Below are 14238 nucleotides of genomic sequence, written 5' to 3'. Positions count from 1 at the left end.
TCTGTTCTAAAAGGTCTTCCCTTTACTCTGAGGCTGTGCCCTCGGGTCCTAGTCTCTCCTACTAATGGAAACATCTTCCCCACGTCCACTCTATCCAGGCCTTTCAGTATTCTGTAAGTTTCAATCAGATCCCCCCTCATCCTTCTAAACTCCATCGAGTATAGACACGGAGTCCTCAAACGTTCCTCATATGTTAAGCCTTTCATTCCTAGGATCATTCTCGTGAACCTCCTCTGGACCCTCTCCAGGGCCAGAACATCCTTCCTGAGATACGGGGCCCGTATCTCCCCATTTAGAAAATAGTCTATGCCTCTATTCTTCCTACCAAAGTGCATGACCTCACACTTCCCCATGTTGTATTCCATCTGCCACTTCTTTGCCCATTCTCCTAACCTGTCCAAATCCTTCTGCAGCCTCCCCGCCTCCTCAATACTACTTGTCCCTCCACCTATCTTTGTATCATCTGCAAACTTAGCCAGGATGCCCTCAGTTCCTTCATCTAGATCATTAATGTATAAAGTGAAAAGTTGTGGTCCCAACATTGACCCCTGCGGAACTCCACTAGTCACCGGCCGCCATCCTGAGAAGGACCCCTTTATCCCCACTCTCTGCCTCCTGCCAGACAGCCAATCTTCTATCCATGCTAGTACCTTGCCTCTAACGCCATGGGCTCTTATCTTACTGAGCAGCCTCCTGTGCGGCACCTTGTCAAAGGCCTTCTGGAAGTCCAAGTAGATAACATCCATTGGCTCTTCTTTGTCTAACCTACTCGTTACCTCCTCAAAGAATTCTAACAGATTTGTCAGGCATGACCTCCCCTTGATGAAACCATGCTGACTTTGCCCTATTTTACTACGCACTTCCAAGTATTCTGAAATCTCATCCTTAATAATGGACTCTAAAATCTTACCAACGACCAAGGTCAGGATAATCGGCCTGTAATTTCCCGCCTTTTGCCTCACTCCCTTCTTAAACAGGGGGGTTACATTAGCGATTTTCCAGTCCTCTGGGACCCTCCCTGACTCCAGCGATTCCTGAAAGATCGCCACTAACGCCTCCACTATCTCTTCAGCTATCTCCTTCAGAACTCTGGGGTGTAATCCATCTGGTCCAGGTGATTTATCCACCTTCAGACCTTTCAGTTTTCCTAGCACCTTCTCCTTGATAATTCCACCATACTCACCTCTGCCCCCCGACTCTCTTGAACTTTGGGGATGTTAACCGGGTAGCAGTGTTCAGTTGGTGGAACTCCTATTGCTAATTTCCTGTTACCGTGTGACCCAGATAACCTTGTCTCTCAGATACGAAGAGGATCTTCCACATCTCTTGGCCTCTCAATTTGAGGGATGCTGTCCAGGGGTCTCCTGCAGATGTTCACCTGCTCCACTGCCACTTAGGCCTGTCCTATTCAGGGCCTGAACTCCAGAACGCAGTGACTCACCAGCCCCGGACTACGGCTGCTCCTGCTCCTTGCTGCTGCCTCGCCCTCCCTCTCTCTTTTCCAGGCTTCTGGCCTCCCAGCTTCACTAACCCGCACTCTAGGCCTCAGGCTCCATTTTCCCCCTCCCCAGCCTGCCGAGGGCGTCTCTCCTCCTTCGGAGCAGGGCCCACAGGGCCGACTGAGTTCCCAGCCTGGCGTTCTCCCTGGCCAAGGACCTCTACTAGTGGGGACCCAGTGCCCTCACAGGGAATGTCCCACAGTGGTCAGGGTCTGGCATCCAGCCCCGCTCTGAAGCTGGAGGTCAGGATGCCGAGGTCCCGCTCGTTTCTCCCCCACCACACTTAAAATTCCATTCAGGGGTGACGCCAGGAAGCACCTCTTCACACAAAGGGTAGTGGAAATCTGGAACTCCCTCCCCAAAAAGGAAATGGGGATGTTCGGGGGCAATTAAAATATTAATAGATTTTTGTTGGTTAAGGGTGTTAAGAGTTATGGAAACAAAATGGGTAGATCGAGTTAAGATAGAGATCAGGTACAAGGGGCTGAATGGCCTCGTCCTGTCTCTGTATTAACAACAACTTGCATTAGATAGTGCTTTTAGTTAGTTAAACCTCCTAAAGTGCTTAACAGGAGTGTTATCAGGCAAAATGTAAATTTTTTGTTGTAATTTGCCTTTAAGGTATATCAGCATGAAATCACTAGAAGGGAAGTGTGTCATGTGATCCAGTTCTTAGTCTCACTTTTGCTTTCAGTAGAGCACACGCACACAGCTCTGATGTCTTAAAGCTTTATACCTACGTATAACTGTTCTTATGTGTCTAGTCTTAATAATTTTGACATAAAGCTTATCCCACACTGTGTATATGGGGGAGGGGTACGTTTCTATGAACACAAGAAAAGTTCTAGAGTCAACAAGGGTAAGAAAAGGCCATTTGGCCTGGTGACAGATTTTGTTGATGATGTCTTGGGTCGAGATTATTATTTTTTTGTCACTGTTCATATGGGTTTTAAAACTGGGTTCATATACACACACAAAATGGCCCTTCTTCTTCTGAATCACGAGAAGGAAAACAAATAAGGGAAAGGTCAAGTCATTTAATTCAAACCTAAACATCACAGGTTTGGTTTTGTTTTGTCTTTATGTGAAACATTGACAGCATTTTCTGAGGTTTTTTTTATGCATACATGAGGATGTGGGCTTTGCTGGCTGGGCCAGTCTTTATTGCTCATCCCTAGTTGCCCTTGAGAAGATGGTGGTGAGTTGCCTTCTTGAACCACTGCAGTCCCGTGTGGTGTAGGTACACCCATAGTGCTGCTAGGAAGGGAGTTCCAAGATTTTGACCCAGTGACAGTGAAACAGCGGCCGATATATCTCCAAGTCAGGATGGTGCGTAACTTGGAGGCGAACTTCCAGGTGGCGATGTTCCCATGTGTCTGCTGGCTTTGTCCTTCTAGGTGGTATAGGTTGTGGATTTGGAAGGTGCTGCCTAAGGAGCCTTGGTGAGTTTCTGCAGTGCATCTTGTAGATGGTACACACTGCTGCCACTGTGCGTCAGTGATGGAGGGAGTGAATGTTTGTGGATGGGGTGCCAATCCAGCCGGCTGCTTTGTCCTGGATTGTGTCAAACTTCTTGAGTGTTGTTGGAGCTGCACTCATCCAGGCAAGTGGAGAGTATTCCATCACACTCCTGACTTGTACCTTGGTGGACAGGCTTTGGGGAGGTGAGTTACTTGCCACAGAGTTCCCAGCCTCTGACCTACTCTTGTAGCCACAGTATTTGTATGGCTAGTCCAGTTCAGTTTCTGGTCAATGGTGACCCCCAGGATGTTGATAGTGGGGGATTCAGTGATGATGATGGCCATTTAACATCAAGATTCTCTCTTGTTGAAGATGGTCATTGCCTGGCATTTGTGTGGTGTGAATGTTACTTGCTGCTTATTAGATTAAGGCAGATACATTTTACTTTGTCACCGTCAATCATCTCTGCATCTCACCATGTCCTTTAAGGCACATCTGAAGCCACAGAGATAGCTTGGAGACATGGTTATGGTAACTTGCCATTTTAAGTCACTCCCACTCTGACTTCTCTGTCCTTGGCCTACTGCACTGTTCCAGTGAAGCTCAATACAAGCTTGAGGACCTGCACCTCATCTTTGACGTGCCTTCTGGCCTCAAAGTTGAGTTCAACAATTTCAGACCGGAACCTGTGCTCCCATTTCTTCAGACAGCATGTACTGTTAAAGGTTCCACTCTTTCCATTTATACCTCCTGACTATTTTTTTAAAGACAGAATTTACAGTAGAGCCATTCAGCTCCGTCAATCCATGTCAGTGTTTATGCTCCACACAAGATCCCTCCCATCCTTCCTCACCTCACCTTATCAGCACAACCTTCCATTCCGTTCTCTCTCGTGTATATCCAGCTCCCCCTGTTTAAATACGTTTACATTATTCACTTCAGCCACTCTCTGTGGTGGCGAGTCCCACATTCTCACCATTCCCTTGATAAAGAAACTTCTCCTGAATTCCCTACTGGATTTCATGGTGACTATCGTGTATTTATGGCCCCTGGTTTTGCTCTTCCCTGAGTGGAAACAATCGCTCTGTATCTTGCACTCTATCAAATCTTTATTTTAAATACTTATATTAAATCACCCATCAGCCCTGACTTTTTAAAATCGTCTCCTGATTGCTAGAATCTCAAAGTTCTGGTACATCCTAGTAAACCTTTTTGCACCCTCTCTGGTATCTCGGTATCTCTTTTATAAGATGGCAATCAGACCTGCGCACTGTACTCCAAGTGTGGTCTAACCAAGCTCCCAGACAAATTCCTTCAATTGTCCCGGGTGATCACTTTCCGGAACAGCTCTGCTCAGTCCGCAAGCATGACCCCAACCCTCTGGTCACTTGCCATTTCAATTCTCCATCTTGCTCTCAGGCTCACATTTCAGTCCTTGGCCTGCTGCAATATTCCAGTGAAGACCAAATGCAAACTCGAGGAGCAGCACCACATCTTCCGATTGGGCACTTTGCAGCCTTCTGGACTTAACATTGAGTTCAACAACTTCAGGCCGTGGACTCTGTCCTCCATTTTGCTCCCCACCCCAGCCTGCACCCACCCCCACCACCGCCAGTGCCAGTCTGAATCCTGTTTACATGTTTATGCTTTCAGACTGAGTTGACCTTTATTCAGCTATTAACACCAACTCTGGACCGATGCTTTGATTCTTTACTACTATCATTACCCTTGCCTTTTGTTCCTTTGGTATTTAATCTCCCCTGCCCTCTAACCTATCCCTGACCTTTTCTTCTGCTCCACCTGCCACCCCTTCCCTCTTTTTCAACAGCATATAAGTCATCACATTTCTACCTCTCTCCAGCTCCAATGAAGAGCCATATTGGACACGAAACATTAGCTCTGTTCCTTTCTCCACAGATGCTGCCCGACCTGCTGAGTTTTTCCAGTACTTTCTGTTTTTATCCCACCCCCTCCTGCCTTGCACCTCCCCTTTTGTTATTTACACACTCCTGTCTTTCATCCTGTCACAGACCTTCCCTTTTGACCTTCTCATCCTCCCCAGCACCCCCTCCCCTTCTTGTTTAGAAATTGGTAAATCCCTTAACATTTTCCAATTCTGATGAAAGGTCATCAGCCTGAGAGGTTAACTCTATTCCTCGCTCTACAGATTCTGCCTGACTGGCTGAGTATCTGCAGCACTTTTGGTTTTTACATGGCAGCGTGAAGGTTATGTTATTGGACAAGTAATGATCAGAAAGGAAGAAAGACCTGCATTTATGTAGCACCCTTCACAACCATAGGATGTCCCAAAGCCCTTTACAGCCGATGAAGTACTTTTGAACTGTGGTCGCTCTTGTACTGTCGGTAATGGTGTGTGTGTGATGTAACGGGTTGAGAATTGGGATTTTGCACTTCTACAATTGTGAGTCTTGTGTGGCGTAGTCTCCCTGCCTCTGAGCCAGAAGCTCTGGGTTCGAGTCCCACTCCAGGACTTGATGGCCAAGGAAGGTGCATTTATAACACGGCCAAACAGGTTGATTATCAACCTGAAAATCTTTCCAACACACGCCAATGACAGAGGGGGGGGAAGAGTGGGAGAGATTCCTGGTCAACCATGTGATGGAAGGAAAGTTAGATCCTCTACCATCGCTATCCGTAGCTCCAGGCTGCAACATGTATGTAAAAGTACGTTTCCACAGTAACTCGGACTCCTTGAGTGGACTGTAACACACCACTACCACCTCCAGGCTGCAACATGTATGTAAAAGTACATGTTTCCACAGTAACTCAGACTCCTTGAGTGGACTGTAACACACCACTACCACTGCTGCTTTGACAGTTGGAATTCGCCCAGAAGAAACGTTTCTTCTCTTCTTCTCTTGGATTATTGTAAAAGCCCCAACCAATGTCCTTTAGGAAAGGAAACCTACTGTTCTCAAACTGACCTATAGGTGACTTCAGACTCACACCAGTTGACCTTTCACTGCACTGCAGTTGTATCAAGCGAGGGTGACTCGGAGTGGGTGATAAATGTGAGCCTTGCCATTGACACCCGCTTCGCAAGAGGGAACTTTTCTTTCCAGCTGAAGATCGTAGTGGCAATTGGGCGTATTCTTGACGGCTTCATCACGTGATCTCCCGCCTCCGCCTGATTGGTCACTTGGACGTGTCCATCATCCCGATGACCTGCCTTCCCACGGCCAACCAGAAAGCGAACAGATTGTTGGATGCCTGATGGGATGATTTTTGACTGTCAACCTGACAGCTCTTTCTCCCACCTCACCAATATTTAACAAAGGGTTTCTTGTTTATTCTTACTCGGGGGTGCGTGTGTCGCTGGCAAGGCCAAGCATTTGTTGCCCGCTGCAGGCAATTAGGGATGAGCAACAAATGCTGGCCTTGCCAGTGACACCCCGCGTTCCCATGTAAGAATAAAACAAACAGAATATTTCTTTTAAAGCCCTGATGATTTTTGCGCCTTGCAGCTTTGGGAGAGCGATCCTCAATTCCTGAAGATTTTATACAATCCTGGAGCACCAACAATCCCCTGACGGAGCTCTGCTAATGGGAGGCAGTGAAAATGATGATATGGCTTCGGGGCACCAAGTCTGGAGTTGGGAAGCCAAAGCTCCAGTGGGCATTTGTGCCTTCGGAAGGTACAATGAGACAACTCTCTGTATCTCATGAAAACTGTTTCGAATAGGATTAAAGCGGTAAAACAATCGGGGGAGGCCACAGCGTAGAAGGAGGCCATTTGGTCCATCATGCGTGCGCCAACTCTTTGAAAGAAGGAAGCACCACATTGAAGCATTTCGCATCCGTATTGAGTTTTTATATATACCATTATCACTTACATTTCATTTACATTATTATATTAAAAAATGATAGCAATCTTTCACAATTCAAAAAACTGCTAGAGAGCAAGGTGTTTGTAAAGGAATGTTTTTCATACAGGCATTTTTTTTTTGTGGTTGCTGATTAACTGAGGAAAGCGGTATTAAGATGTGTTGCAATGAATTAAAGCATCCCCATTTCAGAATTGCTGAGGTGAAGAAGGGTTCGGGTTGTGGGGGAGTTTCTCGACGCTTCCTTTCCCCGACATCTGTGCACACCCCCCTTCCCCCCCTCCCCATTACACTCCCCCCGCCCCCAAACATCTTGCAATTTTCCTTATGCAAGTCTTCACATGGCAATGTGGACAGCAGGTGACAGGCTATTCGACTGCAGAGGCACCACACCACCCCAGCCTGGTCTTTGCACCTCACCCGACGCGCGAGGGGTTTCACTCAGCAGAGAGCGGTGGTATCGGGGGAGTGTTGGGAGTGGGTGAGTGGGGAGTGGGCCGTACTCTGAGGTCAATAGTAGGTCTCCAATGACTTACTGCCCTAACCAAGACCGGTTCAGACTCCACTGATGGGGAATTGGACCCAGGACCCATGATCCATGAGCTGCTCTTACACACGCCAACTGTGGCACAGATCAGATCTGTGCATGGTTCACAACGTGTAGAAACAGGAAGAGCGTACTTTTAAAATGGCCTCATGCCCTCTCAGTTTCTCTATGACCTTTCCTGCTTTAAAAAAAGTCCTTTCAATGATATACTATCCCTAAGTCACCTGTATCCCCCACCGAGTACTTCCTCAGTACTGTGGGCGACCCTCGCGAGGCACTGGAGTTAGGGTCAGTTCGCGTTAGCTGGTGGGGCATTGCTCTGTTGCCATGGTCCCCTGGAGCTTGACTGATTGTCTGACAGATTCAGGCCATGATCTCTTCTGCCATTGGCCCCTCATGGATTTCGCCGGCCTCACCCTGGGAGTGACAGGTTGCAGGCGATGTTGTGAGCTGGGCCCAATGGGGAGGAGGGGGAGGGTTGGGTAGTCATGTGACAAAGGAATAGATACAACGAGCATTGGCAACCCTTACTTGCTTCACAGGAAATAATAGAAAACCTTAAGGAGGAAGATTTTTGTTTCCCAAGTGATTCCGGTCCAGACTCCCAGATTCCGTGCTGGAATCTTCTCTTCAGGACGATATCCTGCTGATCTTTAGTCAAACTGACCAAGTCCTTCCTCTCCAGTCCAAAACTCTGTTTTTCCTCGGAAATGGCTGTCACAGTTTGTAAAGCGTGTGCAAAAAATAAACTGAAGATCATGTCTTGCAGAAGCCGGATCCCATTCTCCCCACTACTTAAACTCACGCTCACACTCAATCGCATATACACACTCACACTCACACTCAATCGCATATACACACTCACACTCAATCGCATATACACACTCACACTCAATTGTATATACACACTCACACTCACACTCAATCACATAGACACACACTCACACTCAATCACATAGACACACACTCACACTCAATCGCATATACACACTCACACTCAATCACATAGACACACACTCACACTCAATCACATGGACACACACTCACACTCAATCGCATATACACACTCACACTCAATCACATAGACACACACTCACACTCAATCACATAGACACACACTCACACTCAATCGCATATACACACTCACACTCAATCACATAGACACACTCACACTCAATCGCATATACACACTCACACTCAATCACATAGACACACACTCACACTCAATAGCATATACACACTCACACTCAATCACATAGACACACACTCACACTCCCATTCAATCACATAGACACACACACTCACACTCAGTCACATAGACACACACACACTCACACTCAATCACATAGACACACACACACTCACTCCATCACATAGACACACACACTCACACTCAATCACATAGACACACACTCACTCCATCACATAGACACACACTCACACTCAATCACATACACACACTCACACTCAGTCACATAGACACACACTCACAGTCACATAGACACACATGCATTCACACTCAATCACATAGACACACTCACACTCAATCACATAGACACACACTCACACTCACTCACATTGACATACACACTCACTCACACTCACATAGACAGACACACACACTCTCAGTCACATAGACACACACTCGCACACACACACTCGCACATTCACTCACACACAGTCACTCAACACGCATGTACACACGCACTCATACACACACACACACATTCACACACACTCACACACACACGTACGCTCACCGTCCTGCTCCCTCTCTGTGTGCTTATAACTGCTCACTCTGCCTCAGTTTGCTCCCAGTCCATCCCCTTGGGCAGAAGTTGTAGTAACTGGGGGACCTGGGCCCAGAATCGTCAGACCCCAGTGAGAACTCCGAGTCGGTCAGTGACCTGCGATAGGGCCTGAGAGGCGAGCGGACAGACTGGGCCGGAGTGTCCGGAGAGGCAACGCCGGGCGACAGAGGCAACGGGGGTGAGAGGCAGCCGGCCTGCGGGCTCGGGGTGGGTGGGAGGTCTCCCGGGCTGGTGGGGGAGGCGGTGGGGCTCGAGAGCTTCTTCCGACGGGCTGCGTTGACCACATTCTTGGCGAGCAGGTCCTTCAGGCGGCGGTTGTCCGTGATGTCCCCTCCGGGTCTGACGGGCGTGCTGACCTTCGCCTCCCTCAGCGGAGACCAGTTATTGAAGAGTGCGGTGGCTGGTGGGCTGATGGGGTAGAAGGGAGATTTGGGACTGCCAGGCCGATACTCGCTGGCTGCCTGAGTCCGGAAGGTGTCCGTGTACAGTCGCGGACTGCTCAGTCTTCGATCGATTCTAGGCTTCCAGGCCGAGGTAGTGGGAGATGTTAGTCCCTGCTGGGAAAGAAAAAAACTGAATTTAGTTTCCAAGGACATTAAGCAAAGACTTGCATTTCTATAGTGCCTAGAGTGATATTGGTTGATAAAAATTGACCCAGGACACGGGGCTAACTCTCCTGCTCTTTTTCAAAATAACGGTTATAGAATTGTTTAGTTCCACCTCAGAGAATGAACACCTCATCTGAAATTCAGCCCCTCCAACTGTTCGGGGCTTCATCAGTACTGACCCTAGGACAGTGAGCCACTCCCTCAGTACTGACCCTAGGACAGTGCAGCACTCCCTCAGTACTGACCCTCTGACATTGCTGCACTCCCTCAGTACTGACCCTCTGACATTGCTGCACTCCCTCAGTACTGACCCTCTGACATTGCTGCACACCCTCAGTACTGATCCTCTGACAGGGCAGCACTCCCTCAGTATTGACTGTCAGTGCAACGCTCCCTCTTTACTGACCCATGGATGGTGCAACGCCCCACGGTACTGGCCCTCCAACATTGCAGCACTCCCTCAGTACTGACCCTCCGGCAGTGCAGCACTCCCTCACTACTGGCCCTCCAACAGTACAGCACTCCCTCAGTACTGGCCCTCCAACAGTGCAGCACTCCCTCAGTGCTGACCCACAGACAGTGTAGTACTCCCTCAGTGCTGGCCCTCCAACAATGCAGCAATTCCTCAGTATTGCCCCTCAGACAGTGCAGTGCTCCTTCAGTACTGACCCTCTGATAGCGCAGCATTCCCTCAGTACTGACCTTCCAACAGTGCAGTGCTCCTTCAATACTGACCCTCTGACAGTGCAGCACTCCCTTGGAAGTGACCCTCTGACAATGCGGCACTTCCTGAGTACTGACCCTCCGACAGTGCAGCACTCCCTGAGTACTGACCCTCCGACAGTGCAGCACTCCCTGAGTACTGACCCTCCGACAGTGCAGCACTCCCTCAGTACTGACCCTCTGACAGTGCAGCACTTCCTCAATACTGACCCTCTGACACTGCAGCGCTCCCTCGGAAGTGACCCTCCGACAGTGCAGCAATTCCTCGGAACTGATTTTCTGACAACGCAGTGCTCCCTCCCTCCGGCACCAGATGATTTGTTCTGAGTTTTGTGCTCAGGTCTCTGGAGTGAGTCTGGAAGCCATAACCCTCTGCCTCAGAGGTGGGACTGCTACCCCACTGAGTAGGAAGGTCACGTGGAAGTCCCTCTCAGACAGGCGTGTTACAGCAGGAGCCGCTATGTGTTAACACGATTAACAATTGTGGTGTTAAGCCGTCAGAAGCTGTAGAAATGAAACCTGAGTCCTGGACGTGCTCCAGAGGATTCTCACGGTAAACTCTGTCCGTGATGTTGCCTATGGAGAGTTGTTACTTGGAATTCTATCAAGCGTACAGCTCAGAAATAGACCATTCTGCCCATCTGATCCAATACTGTTTACACTCCAAACGAGTCTCCTTCCATTTCTCCTTGTCCAACACTGTCAACGTAACCCTCTTTCCCTTCCTCCCTCCTGCCTTTTTTTAAGCTTCCATTAAATGCCTCTCACCTCAACCACTTCGCGAACAGAGTTTTATGTGGGAGGAGTTCAGGGTTGGGACGGTGGCGCGGTGGGGGAAGAAGCCTGGCAGGTCACTGTGCTTTGGGCAGGATGTGGGTGGGGCGCCTCCCTCAAGGGGCCCCCTTTCCACAATAGGTGCCCCGGCGTCCCCCCCCACCCCCGCCAACGTCTGCCCCCTGCAGGTGCTCCCTCCCCACCCCTGGCCTCTCCATCAAGACACCCACCTCTCTCTCTCCCCACCCCCCCACTCCGGGGCCTCACCTCCCCTCCCCGCCGCGAGACTGCCCCCACCTCCCCCATACTCACCTGGTCTTGGGCTCTGGTACTTGGAATCTGGGGACTGCATGCAGTCCCAATCCTGGCCACCAGTGCCACGGTGGCGCTGTTGGCACTACAGAGCTATTGGCCAATCAGTTTGTCCGGTCACTCTCTGAGGCGGGACCTCCATCCAAGTGAGGGTTGGTTGGGGGTGGGGGAGGTAGCGGGGGCACTGTGGGGGGTGGGGGGGGTGGGTAGTAGTCCCATCTCCAGCCAATTAACACACCTCGGAGCATTAAATGGCTGTGGGGCTGCTGTGATTGGCAGGGATGCGCTCCTCCCCTCTGACTTAAATTTCCTGCCCCATGTAGTAGTGAGTTCCGCATTCACCTCACTTTCACAAGGACATGAGAAATAGGAGCCGGAGCAGGTCTCGCAGCCTGTCGAGCCTGCTCCGCCATTCAATACCATCGTGGCTGATCTTGAGATTCAATTCCATTCTCCCGCTCCATTTTCTCCTCATATCCCCTAATTCCCTGAGACTTCCAAAGTCTGTCTCTCCCAGCCTTAAGTGTATTCAGTGATGGAGCATCCACAACCCTCTGTTGAATGTCTTCTGTTGGCTGGTTTTGGTCTCCCCCCCGGCAATTGGAAACATTTTCTATGTCAACTCTTTTGATGCCCTTCATAATTTTAAAGATGTCCATCAGGTCACCGCCCCCCCCGCCGCCACCGGCCCACCCCACCCTCAGCCTTCGCTTTTCCAAAGAGCCCCAGCTTGTTCAATCTTTCCTGATAGTTATACCTCTCGCTTCTGTCCTTATCCTCGTGGAAGCTTTTTTTTGCATCTTCTTCCGTGCCTCCAAGCACATAATTATTTTTAAAAATTCATTTATGGGATGTGGGCGTGGCTGGCGGGGCCAGCATTTATCGCCCATCCTTAACTGCCCTTGAGAAGGTGGGGGTGAGCTGCCTTCTTGAACCGCTGCAGTCCGTGTGGGGTAGGTACACCCACAGTGCTGTTAGGGAGGGAGTTCCAGGATTTTGACCCAGTGACAGTGAAAGAACAGTGAAGTCAGGATTGTGAGTGGCTCGGAGGGGAACTTCCAGGTGGTGGTGTTCCCATGTATCTACTGCCCTTATCCTTCTAGATGGTAGCAGCTGTGGATTAGAAGGTGCTGTCTAAGGAGTCTTGGTGAGTTGCTGCAGTGCATCTTGTAGATGGTACACACTGCTGCTACTGTGCGTCGGTGGTGGAGGAAGTGAATATTTGTGGGTGGGGTGTCAATTAAGTGGGATGCTTTGTCCTGGACGGTGTCAAGCTTCTTGAGTGTTGTTGGAGCTGTGCTCATCCAGGCACATGAAGAGTATTCCATAACACTCCTGACTTGTGCCTTGTGGATGGTGGACAGGCTTTGGGGAGTCAGGAGGCGAGTTACTCGCCGCAGGATTCCTAGACTCTGACCTACTCTTGCGGCCACAGTATTTATATGGTCAGATCAGTTCAGTTTCTGGTCAATGGTAACCCCCGGGATGTTGATAGTGGGGGATTCAGTGATGGTAATGCCATTGAACATCAAGGGGCGATGGTTGGATTCTGTCTTGTTGGAGATGGTCATTGCCTGGCACTTGTGTGACTCGAATGTTACTTGCCACTTGTCAGCCCATGTCTGGATACTATCCAGGTCTTGCTGCATATGGACACAGACTGCTTCAGTCACAGTGTTATTTTTCACATGTACTGCTACAAACGTTCACTCGCTACCAACTCCATTCCTTTCCCTGGCAACTGCCTGAGGCTGAACCAAGCTGTTTGTAAACTTGGTGTCAGATTTAATCCTGAGGTGAGCTTCAGGACACACATTTGCACAATCACTAATCTGCTTAATTCCACCTTGGTGATATCGCCCGACATCATTCCCACCTCAGCTCATCTCCAGCTGAACCTCTCAGCCAGGCCTTTCTCTATCTCCAAGCTTGACTATTCTAACGTTCTCATGGGTGACCTCCTCACATCCACCCGTAAACCTCACCTCATCCAAAACACTGCTGCCCGTGTCCTAATCTGCATCAAAGAACCTCCACTGCCCCCCTCCCCATGCTCACATCAGCTTCCACAGTCCAGCAAAGTCTCGATTTTAAAATTCTCATCCTTGTTTTCAAATCCCCCGCCCATGACCCTGTCCCTCCCGATCTCTGTAATCTCTCCCAGTCCCACAGTCCTTCATAAGGAAGAGGGCGAAAGGTTATAGTGGGTAAGCGGGAATGGGCAGCAATTAGATCAGCCATGATCTTATTGAATGGTGGAGCAGGCTCGATGGGCTGAGTGGCCTTCTCCTGCTCCTAATGTTCCTATGTAACCCTCTGAGATTTCTACATTCTTCTAATTATGATCTCTTTAGTATCCCCAATTATAGTCACTCCACCAGCCCCAAGCTCTAGAATTCCCTGCCTAAACCTTGTCACCTTCTCTCTATCTGTCTTTTTTTAAGATACTCTTTTAAAACCTACCTCTTTGACCAAGCTTTTAGTTACCTGCCCTTATACCTCCTCTGTGACTCAGTGTCAAAATTTATTTGATAACACTCCTGTGAAGCACTCTGGGATGTGTTACTATGTTAAAGGCGCTATATAAACACAAGATTTTGTTGTTGCTGTGCAGACCAGAACCAGACCAGACCAAGCCTGGCCCACTACAGATTGACC

At 49.2% G+C, this 14238-nt stretch overlaps 1 protein-coding gene and 1 long non-coding RNA gene across 3 annotated transcripts in view; one reads left to right on the top strand and one right to left on the bottom strand.

Moving 5' to 3' along the window:
* Window positions 1-14238, top strand: part of LOC144686037 (uncharacterized) — a 21040-nt gene extending 6802 nt beyond the window's left edge. Inside the window, exon 3 of the long non-coding RNA XR_013577837.1 lies at window positions 14195-14238. This is a non-coding gene — a long non-coding RNA (uncharacterized LOC144686037). The remainder of the gene's footprint in view (window positions 1-14194) is intronic.
* synpo (synaptopodin) overlaps window positions 6771-14238 on the bottom strand; it is a 92844-nt gene continuing 85376 nt past the window's right edge. The window contains exons 1-2 of one of the 2 annotated variants that reach the window (XR_013577836.1): window positions 8260-8669; window positions 6771-8152 (exon numbers count right to left, since the gene is read on the bottom strand). Coding sequence is in view for 1 of the 2 variants with exons in the window: in XM_078551186.1 (XP_078407312.1) it covers window positions 9136-9717 (582 nt within the window). In the remaining variant the exon portion in view is untranslated. Of the gene's footprint in view, window positions 8153-8259; window positions 8670-8731; window positions 9718-14238 lie in introns of those variants that run through there. The other variant, XM_078551186.1, reaches the window with a different exon arrangement.

The sequence above is a fragment of the Cetorhinus maximus genome, chromosome 10 (genome assembly GCF_964194155.1).
Source record: "Cetorhinus maximus chromosome 10, sCetMax3.hap1.1, whole genome shotgun sequence".
In the NCBI taxonomy this organism is placed as follows: Eukaryota; Metazoa; Chordata; class Chondrichthyes; order Lamniformes; family Cetorhinidae; genus Cetorhinus; species Cetorhinus maximus.
This window is presented reverse-complemented; position numbering and strand designations above follow the sequence as displayed.